General features: G+C 38.6%; 1 protein-coding gene across 8 annotated transcripts in view; it reads right to left on the reverse strand.

Annotated features, from left to right (window-relative positions):
* The window catches only part of LOC103697923 (probable helicase CHR10), a 36,919-nt gene that overhangs the window by 6,577 nt on the left and 14,751 nt on the right, over positions 1–15,591 (reverse strand). For 5 of the 8 annotated variants that reach the window (XM_039120356.1, XM_039120350.1, XM_039120351.1 and 2 more), the window contains exons 9-14: positions 10,223–10,312; positions 9,838–9,945; positions 9,521–9,724; positions 4,690–4,815; positions 3,920–4,584; positions 3,316–3,461 (exon numbers count right to left, since the gene is read on the reverse strand). In XM_039120356.1, the coding sequence (XP_038976284.1) occupies positions 3,316–3,461; positions 3,920–4,584; positions 4,690–4,815; positions 9,521–9,724; positions 9,838–9,945; positions 10,223–10,312 (1,339 nt within the window). The remainder of the gene's footprint in view (positions 1–3,315; positions 3,462–3,919; positions 4,585–4,689; positions 4,816–9,520; positions 9,725–9,837; positions 9,946–10,222; positions 10,313–15,591) is intronic. The other 3 variants (XM_039120360.1, XM_039120370.1, XM_039120376.1) reach the window with 3 other exon arrangements.

Below are 15,591 nucleotides of genomic sequence, written 5' to 3' on the forward strand. Positions count from 1 at the left end.
CAGTATTTGAAAAAAAAAAGAAGAAAACATACTACCTTCCTCAGCTTCCTTCATTGTAGATCTGTTTAAGCTGAAACACAGCATAGAAGGTTTTTTAAAGAAAAAAATTACTTCAATGATTACCAACCCAAGGATTAAAGTCCTGGTTCTAGTACATCTCCTGTCTAGTCCCAGGATGGTACAGTACTGGGATGGGTTAGGACCTACCAAGACTGAATGGAACAACCATTTTTAACAATAAGAATGAAGAGGGGCAAATAATAAAAATGGTGTCCAGGATGCGGGGTCATCCCACGTTTCGCAATGCAATGTTCTCCATCTGGGTTGGCATCAATTTGGATGGTCAAGATGTCCCAGTTCTTGAGCGAAGCCATCGGGTAATGTTCTTTTATCAGAATGGTATGGTAACACACTAGGACATGAATCCTTGTCCTGCACACCTATGAGTTTTTCCAACTCAAAATCAGCTATTCAAGACAGAGTAGCATTCTTTTGGTTGACTCATCTTTGATAGTCTGAAGGAGTGATACAGTTAGCGTCTATGTTGCTCAATGCTTTACGACCTTTAATTAACCTTGCCTTTACTTTTCATCTTGCAAACCTTCCAATTTAGTTTATCTCCTAATGATCATGTTTCTGATTAGTTGGGTAATATTGGCCATAGAGAGCAGAATCAAGTATTATGATTGTAATATGTCCAGCATCTTTACATTCATTGACCACTGCTCCATCCCCCAAGACCTTCCTGTGATCAATATCATTACTAAGCTTTAATGGAGCAACCACATGATTCTCACATGCTTGTAGATGATCATGAGTATTCATGAAGTATACGATGACATGGATAGAAAGAATTTTTCTGTTGGTGATAGATACAATATGAAAGCTTTTAATGCAAACCGATAAAAAAAGTGCAACTAGATTATTAATCAGAAAGGTTGCATCAGCTACAGAGTGCAAACAATATTCTGAAAATCAAATCAATTTTTAAATCATAAAAGAATTGGGCTGAATGAAGTGTCATATTACTTATCATAAAATCTGTTAACATAGTTCCAGAAAGTGCAAAATATTGTCAATAGCAAACAAGATTTAACCTACATCTTCCTAAATTTCAGTTTTCTACTTAATAGCCAGTGGAATAACTATATTACTATTTTCCACTCTAGAGTATTTATACATTATTAAAGACAGTACAAAGTGGTGGGGCAATCAGAACAAGGAATCATTAGCAGCTACAAACTCTTCACATAAAACTAGCTCCTTGTCATGAACAAGAACCATAACTGGAGTGTCTTAAGCTGTAAGCCTCCCCCTCTCTCCCCCATCCTCTACCTCTCTCTCTTCTCTCCCCTTCTCCCTCTCCCCCTCACCCTCCCTGTTTCAGTTACACCCCGGAATGGCATGGTATGACCAATACCATACCGAATTAGTCATCGGCTAGTATGAGCCCTAGTACCGGTTTGACAAACCTTGATTATTAGCAAGGACTACCGAACGATCCTGAATCGAACAGTTTCGAAGCGTACCAAACTAGGTTGACCGGTTCCCAAGACAATTGCCGGTCGGATCTAGTTCCAAAACCAAACCGATTTTTAAATAAAAACCCTACTGAAGTCCTCTCCCGCTCTCTCGATTTCTCTCCCTCTCCCCCGCTCTCTCGATTCCCTGTCCCAATCTCTTGATTCTCCTCTCCCTCTCTCCCTCTCTCTTGATTCTCCTCTCCCAATCGCCTCCCCTCTCTCCTCTTTCTCTCATTGCTCCACAACAACGAGAGCTCCGCAAATTTGATGCCAGCTAGAATTAGGGTTCTGCAATGACGACAACTCCGCAGCTAAGGTTAGGGTTCCGTTGCCGCTGCTCATGAAGTACGCCTCTCCCTCTCTTTTTTATTCTCCTCTCCTGATCTTCTTCTCCCCTCTCTCCTCTCTCTCGATGCTCCACAACAAGAGCTCCGCAAAGATGATGCCAGCAGGAATTAGGGTTCTGCAATAATAACAACTCCGCAGTAAGGTTAGCATGCTGTTGCTGCCGTCGATGAGGTACACCTCTCCCTCTCATTTTTATTCTCCTCTCCTCCTCCCTCTTCCCCCTCTCCCTCTCCCTCCCCCTCCCCTTGGTTCCAGTATGCCTCGGCTCGGTATTGTATATATAGGAACCGTACTAAACTGGTCGCTGGCCAATACGACCCCCTGTGGTTCAACAAACCTTGATTATTAGTATGTAAAATATTTAAATTGTTAAAGCAAATGTAGCAGCAAATACCCAAATTGGAAGGCAAATCGATTTTTCATGGTCTCTTGCCAAATGTGACATTAAAGTTCCTCAGTTTTACCACCATAACAACGACGAACAGCATTATCCAACAAATTGAGGATAGATAACATGAAGCAAGGAAAAATCAATTTTAAAATTTTGGGTTCACTAGAAAGCATGGCACAAAAAAATTACCTTAATATTCATGTAGTATTTTAAGCACCTTCAAAAAAATCACACTATAGTTTACCAAAAAAAGAAATGATATTGTCCATCAAAGTTACCTTCAAGCTATCTAAAAGTCTGTCTTACCTAGTATCGATAACAAAGACAGTCCATTTTCTCTTTCCAGGTCTACCAGGAAGGAGACTTGGAAGAGAGATACAAGACCTAATGTTGGTGCATCTGAATGGAAAATATTTATACAATAAGTGGTTTCTTTTTGTTTGGGTAAACAACAAATGGCTTTTCAAACACAATGAGACTTGATTGCTTGAGTTTGAGATAATCATAGACATGCACTCAACAAAATGAATTATAAGGTTAAAGATACTAATTGCAAAGGGGGCGGTAAAAGTTCTAGATGAAGTTCACAAGAAACAAAACCAGGAGTCCAGGGTTATCACAATTGATACAGCATTACACCATCTTAGGTTTTAATATCTTTGTGAGTTGACGGAAAATTCTAAACACTTCTTATGTCGGGAGCTAGATTTTTAATGAGCAAGATGAAAGATTTTCCATGTACAGGTGCCGATTTATCAAAGAATGGCTATTTTGCCCTACCATAAGAAATTGAATTTAATTCTGATTCCTCAATAGCATTAAAAAACTTCATACAAAGAGCAGAATGCTAATTATCTGCAGCATGTTTATGAGCATGTATTAATGGTATAAAGCTTCTTGGTTCATTGAAGGCAACATTCCTGCTGATTCGGTTTCTTTACTTTATTTGTTTGACTATCTAAAACCACTTTAACAGATAGGATCACAATAAGAAGAAAATAAGAAGATGGTGCATGGCAATGGTGGTGACAATTGCAAGATACAAAGACTAACCATTTATCTTTATTAAGTGAAGATCTCCCAGATGAAGATCGCCACATTCAAAAGCTCGGTGATAAGCATCTGGTATGCATGTAGAAAGCGAAGCTAGAGCATCAAACATTCCTCCATGTCCCCAATTTCCAGAAGTATCTACACAACTGCAAACAAAACTTCTGATAAGCCATTAGAAAAGGTAGTTTCTGTATGAAGCGCATATTAATATATAATAAACTGGGAGGAAGAACTTGTATAGTTCAGGTGAAGAACAGTATTTATTGCCTCTAAAATTCTAACCAAACACTGGAAAAATTGCTTCCTGAAATTCTTATGCAAGAAACGAAAAGTTCAAAACTATTTGCATATGATCATCTTAATAATATGATATTTGATATTTTCATCTAGGAGACATGTTAGGTAAAAAAATTCTTAGCCCTTCTTGTACAGATTCGAAAGCAAGGAAGTTTGTAGAACTCCCACTGATATTCCAGTATAGGACTCATTAGTTGGCCATCCGTAAGACACAGGGAAGAGAAAGGATATGAATAGAAAAACAAACAAGTAAATGAAACGGGATAGGAGATTTTTGTTATAAGTTGCAAAAAGGAGAAAATGTTACCTAAATATTATAGCAGGCTCCATAGGGCAAATTTTTGATGGATCAGTACAATCTCCATACACAAATTGGATGGACCCTACATCTGACATCATATTATTATCCACCATGAAATCAGGATCTTTGACGGCCAATGATTGGTAACCAAGAGCTTCCCACTTGGCCGATTTCTTCTCCTCTGCCTTTTTCCTATCAGCTTCATGCTTTAATTGTTTTTCTTCTGACAAGTATCTTCTCTTTTCCAGCTCTGGAGTGGAACTCTCTGTAGCTTGCGAAACCTCCTTAAACTTTTCAACCCAAGATAGATATGAAGCCTCGTCGAGTTCAGGGTCAAAACTGGTGATGGCAGAATTAGTTCTCATAAACACATCAGTGCTATTCAACATATCTCTTGGATTAATTTCACACTTGTGATCGTCCTTGTCTGATGGCTCATGACTACGCATTTTGAGCACCCTTTCAGTCATTGCATTTAATTGTACCATATTTTCTCCATTTGTGGTACCCTTGTTGAGATCCGCCGGATCAAATATTTGGAGTCCAAAAATGAGAGATCGCATGTCACCAGAATCAAACCCAACATCTTTCCCTGCTCCTTGTACTTCATTCTCTTGTCCAACCACACAATTGCTGAGGTGAAACTTTCTCTCTGCTCTTCGCATAATTACCTAAATGTACACCACTACACTTGATAAGCAGTACATGAAACTTTCTCCCTTCTCTTCGCAAAAGAAAACATTATTTCAGATATTGTGTTTAACTTCTTTCATTACCTCCTCTATGGTATGTTCTGTTACTAGATTTATAGACAAGACATGGTTCATTTGACCAATGCGGTGAGCACGCTGCAAAGCCTGCTTGTCCACTTGGGGGTTCCAGTCTTGCTCATAAAATATAACCTAAACCACTTCTTTCCATCAATGATGAATGGTATGGAATGAATAATGCACATCCAACATAGAATGACAGCATAATGGAAAAGAAGATGTTCAGTATGGATCAATGCCATTTAAGTATAAAAACATGCGAAGACATCTATTTCTTTAATTATAATATTCATCAAGCACAGACATATAACAACCAATGTCGCACTGGAATTTAAATGACATCATGATCACAGAGCTTCAGCAATATTCAGGTCTGCATTCTTCACATTGTTTACCAAGTGAATGGAGATGCAATTCCATGTTTTACCTACAAAATCTATCATTCCAAAATCTGTTTGCACCATATTGGAAGGATAGATAAAATAATTCACCAAGTCACTAAAACAAATATTTAAATAAAGTGTTTCCCAAACCCTGTAGGGTAGAGTTCCATTCTTGCATTCTGATTCTATATTACGAGGAAAAGCTAAGCAGGGGATTGGAAATCTAGCAAAAAGGCAGGCATATATATTCTCATTTCTTCAGTGTATGCATAAAATAAGCATATATGATCTAGTGATTTTATACTACTCCCATATAGTAATTCCATGAAAACCAATTCTGAGTAGCTATTGAAGATACTGTTATACAAAATCAAAGTGCAATTCTCATATCAAAAGCCCACCAAACAAGCACTTTATTTTATGCATCCTGTAGCTAACGCCCCTTATAGTTAGATTCAGAGTTATCGATTTCCACACCTGTTAAGGCAAATAGAGAAGGGGATTTCTACTTACACTCCTGCAAATACAAAGCAACTGAAGGACACACTTTTGGAGTGAGATAGAAACTTGGAGGAGATCAAAGAAAGCAACATCCAGCTTCTAGAGAAGCAACCTGGCTGGGCTCGATCCAAACCCGCTACTGCAACCCGCTCATTGGGAAGGCTTGGCTCGAAAATCCCAACTCGACATGGCAGGGTTAGGATTGACCTTCAATCCCAACCTGAACATTGCCAAAACCGATACATAATAAGTAGACAATTCATATTTATATTTCATATAGGTTATTTATATGTTTTAAAAGTTATATCTTTAGTCTTCTTAAATTATGTACAAGTATAGCACTGAGCCCCGGACACTGATAAACAGTTGCGGCCTTAATCCAACCAATACACATCCAAAAGAACATGCCAAACCTTTCCTCTATCTTAAAATTCCTATTCAAATTTCAAAAGGATCTAATCTAATTAACACAGCACAACCCAACCTGACCTCACTAACTTGACTAACCTGAATTGAGCTTAATATGTGGCTTGGTGGGTTGGGTCAGAGAAATTCCAACCCGAGCTTGGGATGGATCGTGCTGGGTTGGGAGATACAGAGGTATGGTTGGGTTAGGTATGCCCTCAACCCAACCCAACCCAACCAGCCCGAGCTGCACCCTACCAACTTTTCCACAAATCAACAAACCAAATTTTCCAGAACGTCCATTGAGGAACCCCATTCCACCTTATCATATGCTTTCTCGTAGCTTTGCAAACCATCTTGTTCCCTAGACCAATGTCTGAAACTATGGACATTTGCATGCAACCAAAATACCAGCCAATGTAATTCTGCCATGGGGAAAGATTTAGCTCTAGTTTGATGATTCTATCGCCAGCACCTTTCCAAGATTTGTAGCATAATTTCCACATTTTTAAGAAATCTTCATGAGCTAATTGTTTCAGACTTTTAAGATGGCCTTTATCTATCTAGATGGAAATCAAAAAGTGAGCACTAATGAAACAAAGGAAATGTACATTTTCCAACAAAAACGTTTTCCTTGGGGTTATCAATCTATCCTATTTCTGAAGGAGAAGAGTTGAGGATCTAATTGGAAGTTAGGAGATGGTTCATACAGGTTGTAGAAGACTGCAAGCTTTTGGCCCTCGGCATGGTGCCCCCCTTCATTGTGTTTTACACTGTCATCCTATCAAACTCTTCAACTAACATTTTTGCCCTGTCAAGCTAGATAACTCTTGGTAGGACCAAGCTGTTGAGGAATGAGTCCCACATTGAATAGGTTAAGGATACTAATGATACTTATATAACCACGCGCCCATCCACCTATTCACTTAAGCTTTTGGGTTGAATTTTAATAAAGTTTCAATGCCCATGATCCCTCTTACCTTCCGATGTTTCCACACCCCCACTTACTAATCCATGTATTGCTCATCTTTGGGTTTCGTCCCTCGGGCTCTACACATGAGGGGGTTGTTGAGAAAATAACCCACATTGGATAGTTTAAAACATTAAGGGCTCTAATGGTACTTATGAGACGGGACAATCAGCCTACTAGCTTAAATTTTGAGTTGAATTTTAACACAAGCAAGGTTCACAGACTTAGTACCGAACTACGTAATGATAAAAGACCAGTACAATACGGGACAGACACCATGCCAAACCGAACCATCCCGATCACCAAAAATATATATTCTTTGTTTTTTATTTTCAGGATTTTTAAACTACTTTTATATAGTTTTGAGTAAAAAATAGGATTTTGTGAGTTCATTCTTTATGTTTAAATGTAACATACTTCAAGCTTTTCCATTACATGCTAAAAAGAATAGTATAACTGTATAATACGTGTTAAACTAACTAAAGTAAAACACTGAAAATATAAGATATAAAATGTTGAAAATATAAGATACTTATATTAAAAAATTGGAAATGCAACATACATGTATCTGCTCAATTCCAATATACATGCATGTCTCCTCTCATTCTCCACTCTTACCTTGAAGAAAAGGGAGAAAAGGGCATCCACCCCTTTCTCCTTGCATAAATAAGGCCCTGAACTAGTATAGGGTACTTACAAGGCCAGACTGCCCGAAATACTATGTTCCGTGCAGTTTGCACCAGTTCAAGCACAAACTGTACTGAAACCATGAACTATCCCAATTCATGATCAGCACAATAAGGTATCGGCTATAGTGGGCAAATTGGTTAGGTACTGTATGCCTTGGGACCGAGGAATTCTAACCAATTATTGTTATCTTCCTTAATGGTTGGGTAAAATTGTTCTATTACTCAAGCCACCTTTAGTTTATAGCAAAGAATACCGAAATGACCCAAATCTAGAGGTTCGACCTGTACTAAACTGAACCAACATCGAACCATGCAAGTCGGTTTGGGTTATAAATCAATCCATTGTCTTTTTTTTCTGAGACATCCATCGCCTCTTAGAGAGCCTTCGAGGGCATTCTCTCCACTTTCTCCGCCTTGCAATCCCTCCTTTGCTGCATCCTGCTCACCATCGACGATCGATTATCTCAATCAAGGTTTGCCAAACCGATACTGGAAGGTATATCAAGTTGCCAACACAGTATATCTGCTAGTGCTAGCAAAGTAGAACTAAGATGTTGTACCATGTGCCAATATAGTATGGTATAAAGGGGTATATTGGTACAGTATGATACAACATTACGCACTAGTACTTCAATCCCATGTTAGAACCATTATACAACACCAACCCTTTATGCGGGATGGGCACTGCAAAGATAAATTGCCCAAAAAAGAAAGTTAGAGGGCCTTTTTATTATGTCCTAGAACTAAACTATTCTACATGCGGGTTTCAAGCAAGGGTTTGAATCTTGGAACTAGGCCCTGTCTCAATTTGCTCTTGGGAAAGATATGGTAGTGAGACATATGGTACCATCAAGCATATCAAAACAACATGCAACAATAAGGCTAAAAAGGAAAAATAACAAATTGTATTTGACCATCTTGATTGTCTGAGTGTGACCCAACACTCAGGATGCAATTGGGATAGTCAGGACAACAGTTCAAGAGGGACCATCGTCCTACAAGTCTCCTAGGTCCTGCTTTCTTGTGGGAACGATACGATACAGACAACACCACCCTGTTCCAATGGGACCTCAATCCATGGTTTCAAGTGCACCTCCGTTTTTTATAGCAACATTCCTTTTCAAAAAAAAAAATAAGAGAAGAGAGTTTGGAAGATACATGAGCGAAACAATCAACCTATTGATATTTGAAGACCAAAAAGATTTTTCCAATGTCGCATTTTTGGGTCCAATGGAATTTTTATTAGCCTCCCAAATCATAGTTGACAAGCGATCCAGTCTAAGAGTAAGTATTTTTCTTTTAATTCCTTTGAGTATTGATAATAAATGCCGAAATCATCATGCAAGATAGCAAGTACTACACCTAATTGTCCGGGTGTGCCTTTATACTTGAGATGCAATCGAGACAGTCCGGACAACAATTCAAGAGGAACCCGGCGTCCTGTTAGTCTCCCAGGTTTTGATTTCCTATGGGAAGGGTACAATACTGACAGTACCATTATGTTCTTGTGGGACCAAAATCCATGGTTTCAACTTTCAAGTGTACAATTGATAGATAAAGTCAAAATCATCATGCAAGACACCAAGTACTATATCATCTACAATACATATGATAGAAACAAACTGGTTTTATTTATCATTTTAAAGCTGATACACAGCATGCTTAAGTAAAATTATAAGATACTTGCAAAAACTTGAGAAAATTTGAAGAAAACAGTATTGAGCACACAACAAAATCATTAGTATTAAAATAGGAATGCCACCAAAGTGAGTTGAACTAGTGCAGAGCATATACAAGCTATGCAATGGATACTTATGGTGTTTTTCCATCCAAGAACAAGGGAAAATAAAAAGAATTAGCAATGTCTATGAGTACTTCTGAAAACTCACTGTATCTGCAGCCACAAGATTAAGACCAACTCCTCCTGCTCTCGTTGAGACCAGAAAAATAAAAGCCCCATTTTGATTATCATGATGTTTTAAAGTGACTTTAACTGTTTGCTGGCTGAAGCTTCTTATTGCAGCAAAACGCTCCTCGGCACGTACAGATCCATCAAGGCGTTCATAGGTGAAATTCCGCAATTCTAGGAAGTCCTATATTTGTGTGGTATGTCAGAAAATATCATACAAGAAAGGCCAGGCTAGCACTGAGTAGCAGTAATAAGACCTAAACAACTTGTTTCGGTTCATAGGCTACGATAATTAACCTGAAGAACGTCCAGTGTATGAGTCATCTGAGCAAATAGCAGAACACGGTGTCCTCTTGCATGGAGTTTCTGAAGTAGTTGGTCTAATATAATAAGTTTACCACTAGCCTGACCAATATCAGTTTCACACACAAAAAAAAGTAAAAGCCAAACAGTCAAAAAGAAGCAAAATTAAGTCTCATTAGTCTAAGATAAGTGTCCACGAATAAGAACTGTGAGTGGACGGATCTCGATCCCTAGGTCCTTCTTTTTCCTTCTTTTTCCTGCTATGAGTATAAGAGATTTTCCTTATACAATCCTGTTATTTTCCTTCTTTTTCCTTTTGTTGTACAAGAACTGTGAGTGGCATCCTGGAATGGTATGAGTATAAGAGATTTTCTGATACCTGTATCAGATGCTCGCCTTCCTCATATGGTTCAGGTTCAATTCCATTAAACAGATAAGGGTGACTGCATGCCTTCCGGAGTTGTATTACCTGACAACAATGAACATCAGAAAGGAAATCCAAAGCAATTTCTCTAGAAATTGCTAAAATAAATGAATTCCAATAACAGAAACTAGAAGTCTAGAATTATCATAAATTTTGAGAACTGGCTTCCTTTAAATCTTATCCAGAACACTTTGCTTAATGCTGAAGGAAGGCCATTGACTTAATGTTCCTAGGCTTCAAAGTAGAAGAATGATGAAGATCAGATGCATCTATTACTTCTCTGGGATAAAATAACGAGTTTTTCTCTAAGAACTAACAATTGATTACCTAGGCACTTTGAATAGGTGCCAAGTATCCAAGTGTCCCCTAGTGTTTCACACTCTTAACCTTAAAAAAATCCAGACATAGGAACCCTTCGGTACATTACCATTTATAAAAAAATAAAGAAATGTAAATACATTGAATATGCTAACAAACACATCTATTTCATGCAGAATTACAGTTATGCCATCTCAACATTAATGAAAAGGAAGATATAGGTGTGAAGCTCCAGTAGAAGACAATGGACACTTTTCACTAGTATTGTTTAATAGTAAAATGGTAAAAAAAATTAAGAATTAACAATTGCAATGAGGTGTCTAGTCATTATAAAAAGAAGGGCCAAGTGCCACGTCTTATGGCTAATATGAGCATGAGATTCCATTGTCATAATGACATACTGTGTCATTTCATGCCCAACAACCCAAGGGTCCAAAAGTGTGGGCATACTAGAGTTTCCAACCAAACTGAAGTATCCAAAACACAGTTGCTATGGCAAGGAAACAAAACAAGTAAGCCAGTTTCTACAGTGAGAAAACAAAAACAACTTCCTTTTTTTGGTAATGACCCATGGGATATATATCATTGATATGGCACAGTACATTAATAGCATCTTCAATGGATCCACATGTAACCAAAAGCATGACATGAGTTACTGTAATCAGCTAAATACTCAATTTGCACTATGAGAAGGTCGGTCAGATATGAGCTATATGATTTGTTAAATATATCATCTAATGTTGTTACTTCTCCTTTTATAAATCATTTCATGATTCTGAGTTTTGGAAAGTAAAAGTTGATCTTTCTATGCCCTAAACCAAGCATAAGGGAGGAAAAGGATTCATGTAGCCAACCCCAACTAGTTTGGGATAAAGGCTTACTTGAGTTGAGTTTACAAATTGATCATTTATGTGAATTTGTCTAGGATTGTTGCTAAGGGCCTGTTTGTTATTGTTGTTGATTTAGCGTCTTTCTTTCCCTACAAATTAGGTAAATACAACATGGACATGGACATCGGATGTAGCATTTGCACCAAACACCTGCCATTCCTTTCTTTTATTTTTACCTGTTTAGAAAGCAATAACTCTTCGCTGCCAAAAGTTCTAAAGATTTTTACAAAAATAAAAAAAGGTTTCATCATACATATTCTTCTGTCTAGTTCAATTCTCTTCTTAGATTTGTGAAAACAAAAGCAATACCAAACAGGTCCTAAATTTATCATCACCCTCTCTATTGCTTCCTCCTCTTGCTATTGGTTTATAGGACTCAATATTGTAAGAACTATTTATTATGGACATCTATATCTAGTAAGACAGTACTTTTGTTGTTTTTACATCACTTATCAGGATGATTACCCAAAGATGTTGGTTTGAATCAGCAAATATTCTACATAGCCCCTATCTGGGATCACTTATGGCCCCTTCTCTACTTTGGGCTGGCCTACAAAAACACTGTTAGGAGTTAGGATACAAATATTAACCCAAAGTCCAGTGTAACAGTAACAATGCATTAGAAACTCATCATTTCATACCTCACATTTACAAGGCTGACCCAGTGAGAAAGTAACACCATTAAGGACATATTATCCCAGTCCTATCTGAACTGTGGAGTAAGAAATCAGCCGCTAGAAGTTTATACTGGATGGCCGATGCCAGTAACTACCGGCCATAAATGGTATGGTTTAACACATGAACCAGTGATGCCGAGTTTAAGGGAAGAATCAGCCAATAGTGCAGAAAAACAGTCACACCGAACGTTGAAGCATGGGTAAGCTGTTTCAGGTCTTAGAATGGGTAATAGTCAAACTGAATGCACTTTTGAAATCTCTCTTTACACCTAAAGAAAAGAAGTTGAAAAGAGAAAAATATAAGAAAGAAATTCATTTTGGTGAAACTCTTAAGAAAGATGTATCAATGATGCCTCGTGAGATTCAGCCCTGTCACGACCCCCGCCCCGTTCCCGGCGGGCCGCCGCGACGGTCCTAGGGTGCGGGTAGGCATAAGGCCACCAGCCACCACGTAGAACCCTACTACCTATCAATCATCAATAAATCTTGAAAAATTTGGCATGATACATGCACAAAATGATCACTTTTTCTATAATGACCTGTCAGGATTATCTCAATACATACAACACACTACCTGTCAGAGCAGCAATCACATAATCCGTCACATAATGAACCTGGACAATATATATCAATACATTATCTCAGGCATATAACTCATATGTATAAAAATCTGGTTCCCATTCCATCCATGGTCAAACCCATATCCACAACAGGATCTATGACTGTAACTATGCACTATATACAATAGAAGGTTTATAATACACCAAAAGGTATAAACCTCTATCTACATTATACTATACTATACTATGGAGCGGCACAGCTAGCAGGCAACCACTAATCCTGCTCCTCTCTATACAATACCTTTCCTGCAATCAAAAACATCAAACTGGGGAGTGAGTATATAAATACTCAGTGAGTGGAGTAGAGAGTACTATGCACATGAGACAGAATATAATCATGGCTCGAGGTAAAATCTCAAGATCAATAACAAGATGAACATGAACTCAACATAAAGAATATGGAGTAAATCATCAATATCACCACAATCAATATCAACTCATCTGAAGCATATATGGAATAATCAAGTCAACATATATGCTACTCATGAATGTGTTCAACAGGTCATAGTACTGAATCATATAAATCAGGTGTCAATAGGCTGAATCATCAACAAGACAGCTATCGGAAGGTGGGTTTTACGCCCCAGGCAAACCAGCAACAACTCCCTACTGCCATATGCATACATCGAATATGACACCACACCAATATGTAAATCATCACTAGACAGCTGTCGGAAGGTGGGTTTTACGCCCCAGGCGAACCAGCAACAACTCCCTACTGTCACATGCATATGCAGGATAAGACACCGTACCGATAACATAAATGCTAGACAGCTATCGGGAGGTGGGTTTTACGCCCCAGGCGAACCAGCAACAACTCCCTACTGTCACATGCATATGCAGGATAAGACACCACACTGATCATATAAATGCTGGCCAGTATCCAGAACAGAAATCCATCTCACATCTACATACTAAACGGCACCTCGCGGGAATTCTACATCCGCGGAAAGCCATACTGCACCTCGCGGGGTCTTACTATGCCCGGCGGCAAGCAGAATATAAGTCGTAGGACCGGCCGATCCTACGCCTAGGGCCGTGTCCCCCCCTAGGAAGGGACTGGGCTCCGCCCACCCAGAAGGCTACTATGTGCACAAAGGCCGATGTTCAACCCCATCGACTATAGGTGTCCTGCAGATACTGCCAAGCCATGCATAAATGCCATAATGCACCCTCCCAATACTCTACTAAAAAGGAGCATAATCAAGACTACCACTCACTCGGCCACGACCCAATTATAACTAACATCAGGGTTGGGAGTGAGGAATCACGGGAGTACAATGCAACTCAATATACCATGAGAAGGGCTCTACAAGTCTTTGAAATAGAGAAAATGAAATCAATTTACAAAAGAAGTTATTTCACAATTCGGAATCAATTTGATTACTCATCAACCCCTCGTAATTCCTCTCAATGTTCCCTCAAATGCATGTACAGAATAATCAAGCATGGAGAATCAAGATTATAGAGGAATCTACTACAATATCAATCAATATGCTCAAGTGGAATCAATTCGCACTTGGCGACATTCATGAAAATGAATTAAGGATGCTCATGGTGCAAAGTACATGACTCCCACTCACCTGTCAATCTGGCACAGCCCTGATACGCCTCCAAAAATCTACAGCTGGCAGTGGAAAACTTCTTCCTCTTGTTCCCTAGCTTCTTGCCCAACTGTGACATGCATTTACAATACATTTAGTCTTGTATCAAGGGCTATAATCTACGTGCCAATTATAACATAGGGAACTTTAATTGATTCAACTCCCCTGTTCCCTAAATCTTTTCTTTTCTTTCTTCTTTTCCTTTTTAATTAATTAACTTACCATTTATATGTATTAGGGACTCCCTTGCATGAGTACAAGGTCCCTTTTAGCTTGATCTAGGCTTAATACCCTATTATAGCATGAAATCCCCTATTTTCCACCCGGATGAACAGTAACTCAAACCGACAGCCGGTTACTTCATCCTGGGTTTGATCCACTTTCCAAACTCCAAATTTGATGAAATTTTTACCTAACATTCTACACTCATAGAGGATTCCAAAGAGATAACATGCATCATCATCGGAGGCCGTTTGACCCCCTAAATAATTCGCCGAAGTTGGGACTTCGACACAGTTTTTCCGTAGTGCCGGAAAAATTTGTCAAAATCCGATTCTTCTTCTTTTAACCGCCTCTACAACCCTTATCCGACCCCTCTAGACTATATCCACCCTTTGTATAGCCTAATGTCATCAAAAGACTAGATAGAGACGGATATTTACCTTTTTCTTTTTGGAAATCGAGGTCCTTGCGTAGAGGGGAAGGAGATCTACGTTTTTCCCTTCAGCTGGAAGTGCAACCGGGATCCCTTTCCTCCTTGAATCCCCTTCCTCTTCTTCTTTCTTCTTCTTCTTCTTCTCTTTTTCTTTCTTTCTTTCCTCTGTTTCACGCCTGAGAACCCCCTCCCTCTTTCTCTCGGTTTCACCAGCTCAAACCCTCCAATTAAATCACATCAAAACACTATTCACCCTTTGTTTAATATTATTAAATTCCCATTTTGCCCCTAACACTTCAACATATCTACCGTTATGCCATTAACTTTTGATTCCTTCCAATTTTACCCTTACCACTTTAATGCATCTACAACTATGCCATTATCTTTTGATTCCTTCCAATTTTACCCCTTATATCAATTTTAAAGGACTATTCTATCCCTTTTTATATATAAAAAAAAAAATTTGGGGTTATTACATCCTCCCCCCCTTATATAAAATTCGTCCTCGAATTTAAAAGAGTAAATTACCTGTCATAGCTGCATTCGATGTCTGTGCCTCC

This window comes from Phoenix dactylifera, chromosome 2 (genome assembly GCF_009389715.1).
Source record: "Phoenix dactylifera cultivar Barhee BC4 chromosome 2, palm_55x_up_171113_PBpolish2nd_filt_p, whole genome shotgun sequence".
In the NCBI taxonomy this organism is placed as follows: Eukaryota; Viridiplantae; Streptophyta; class Magnoliopsida; order Arecales; family Arecaceae; genus Phoenix; species Phoenix dactylifera.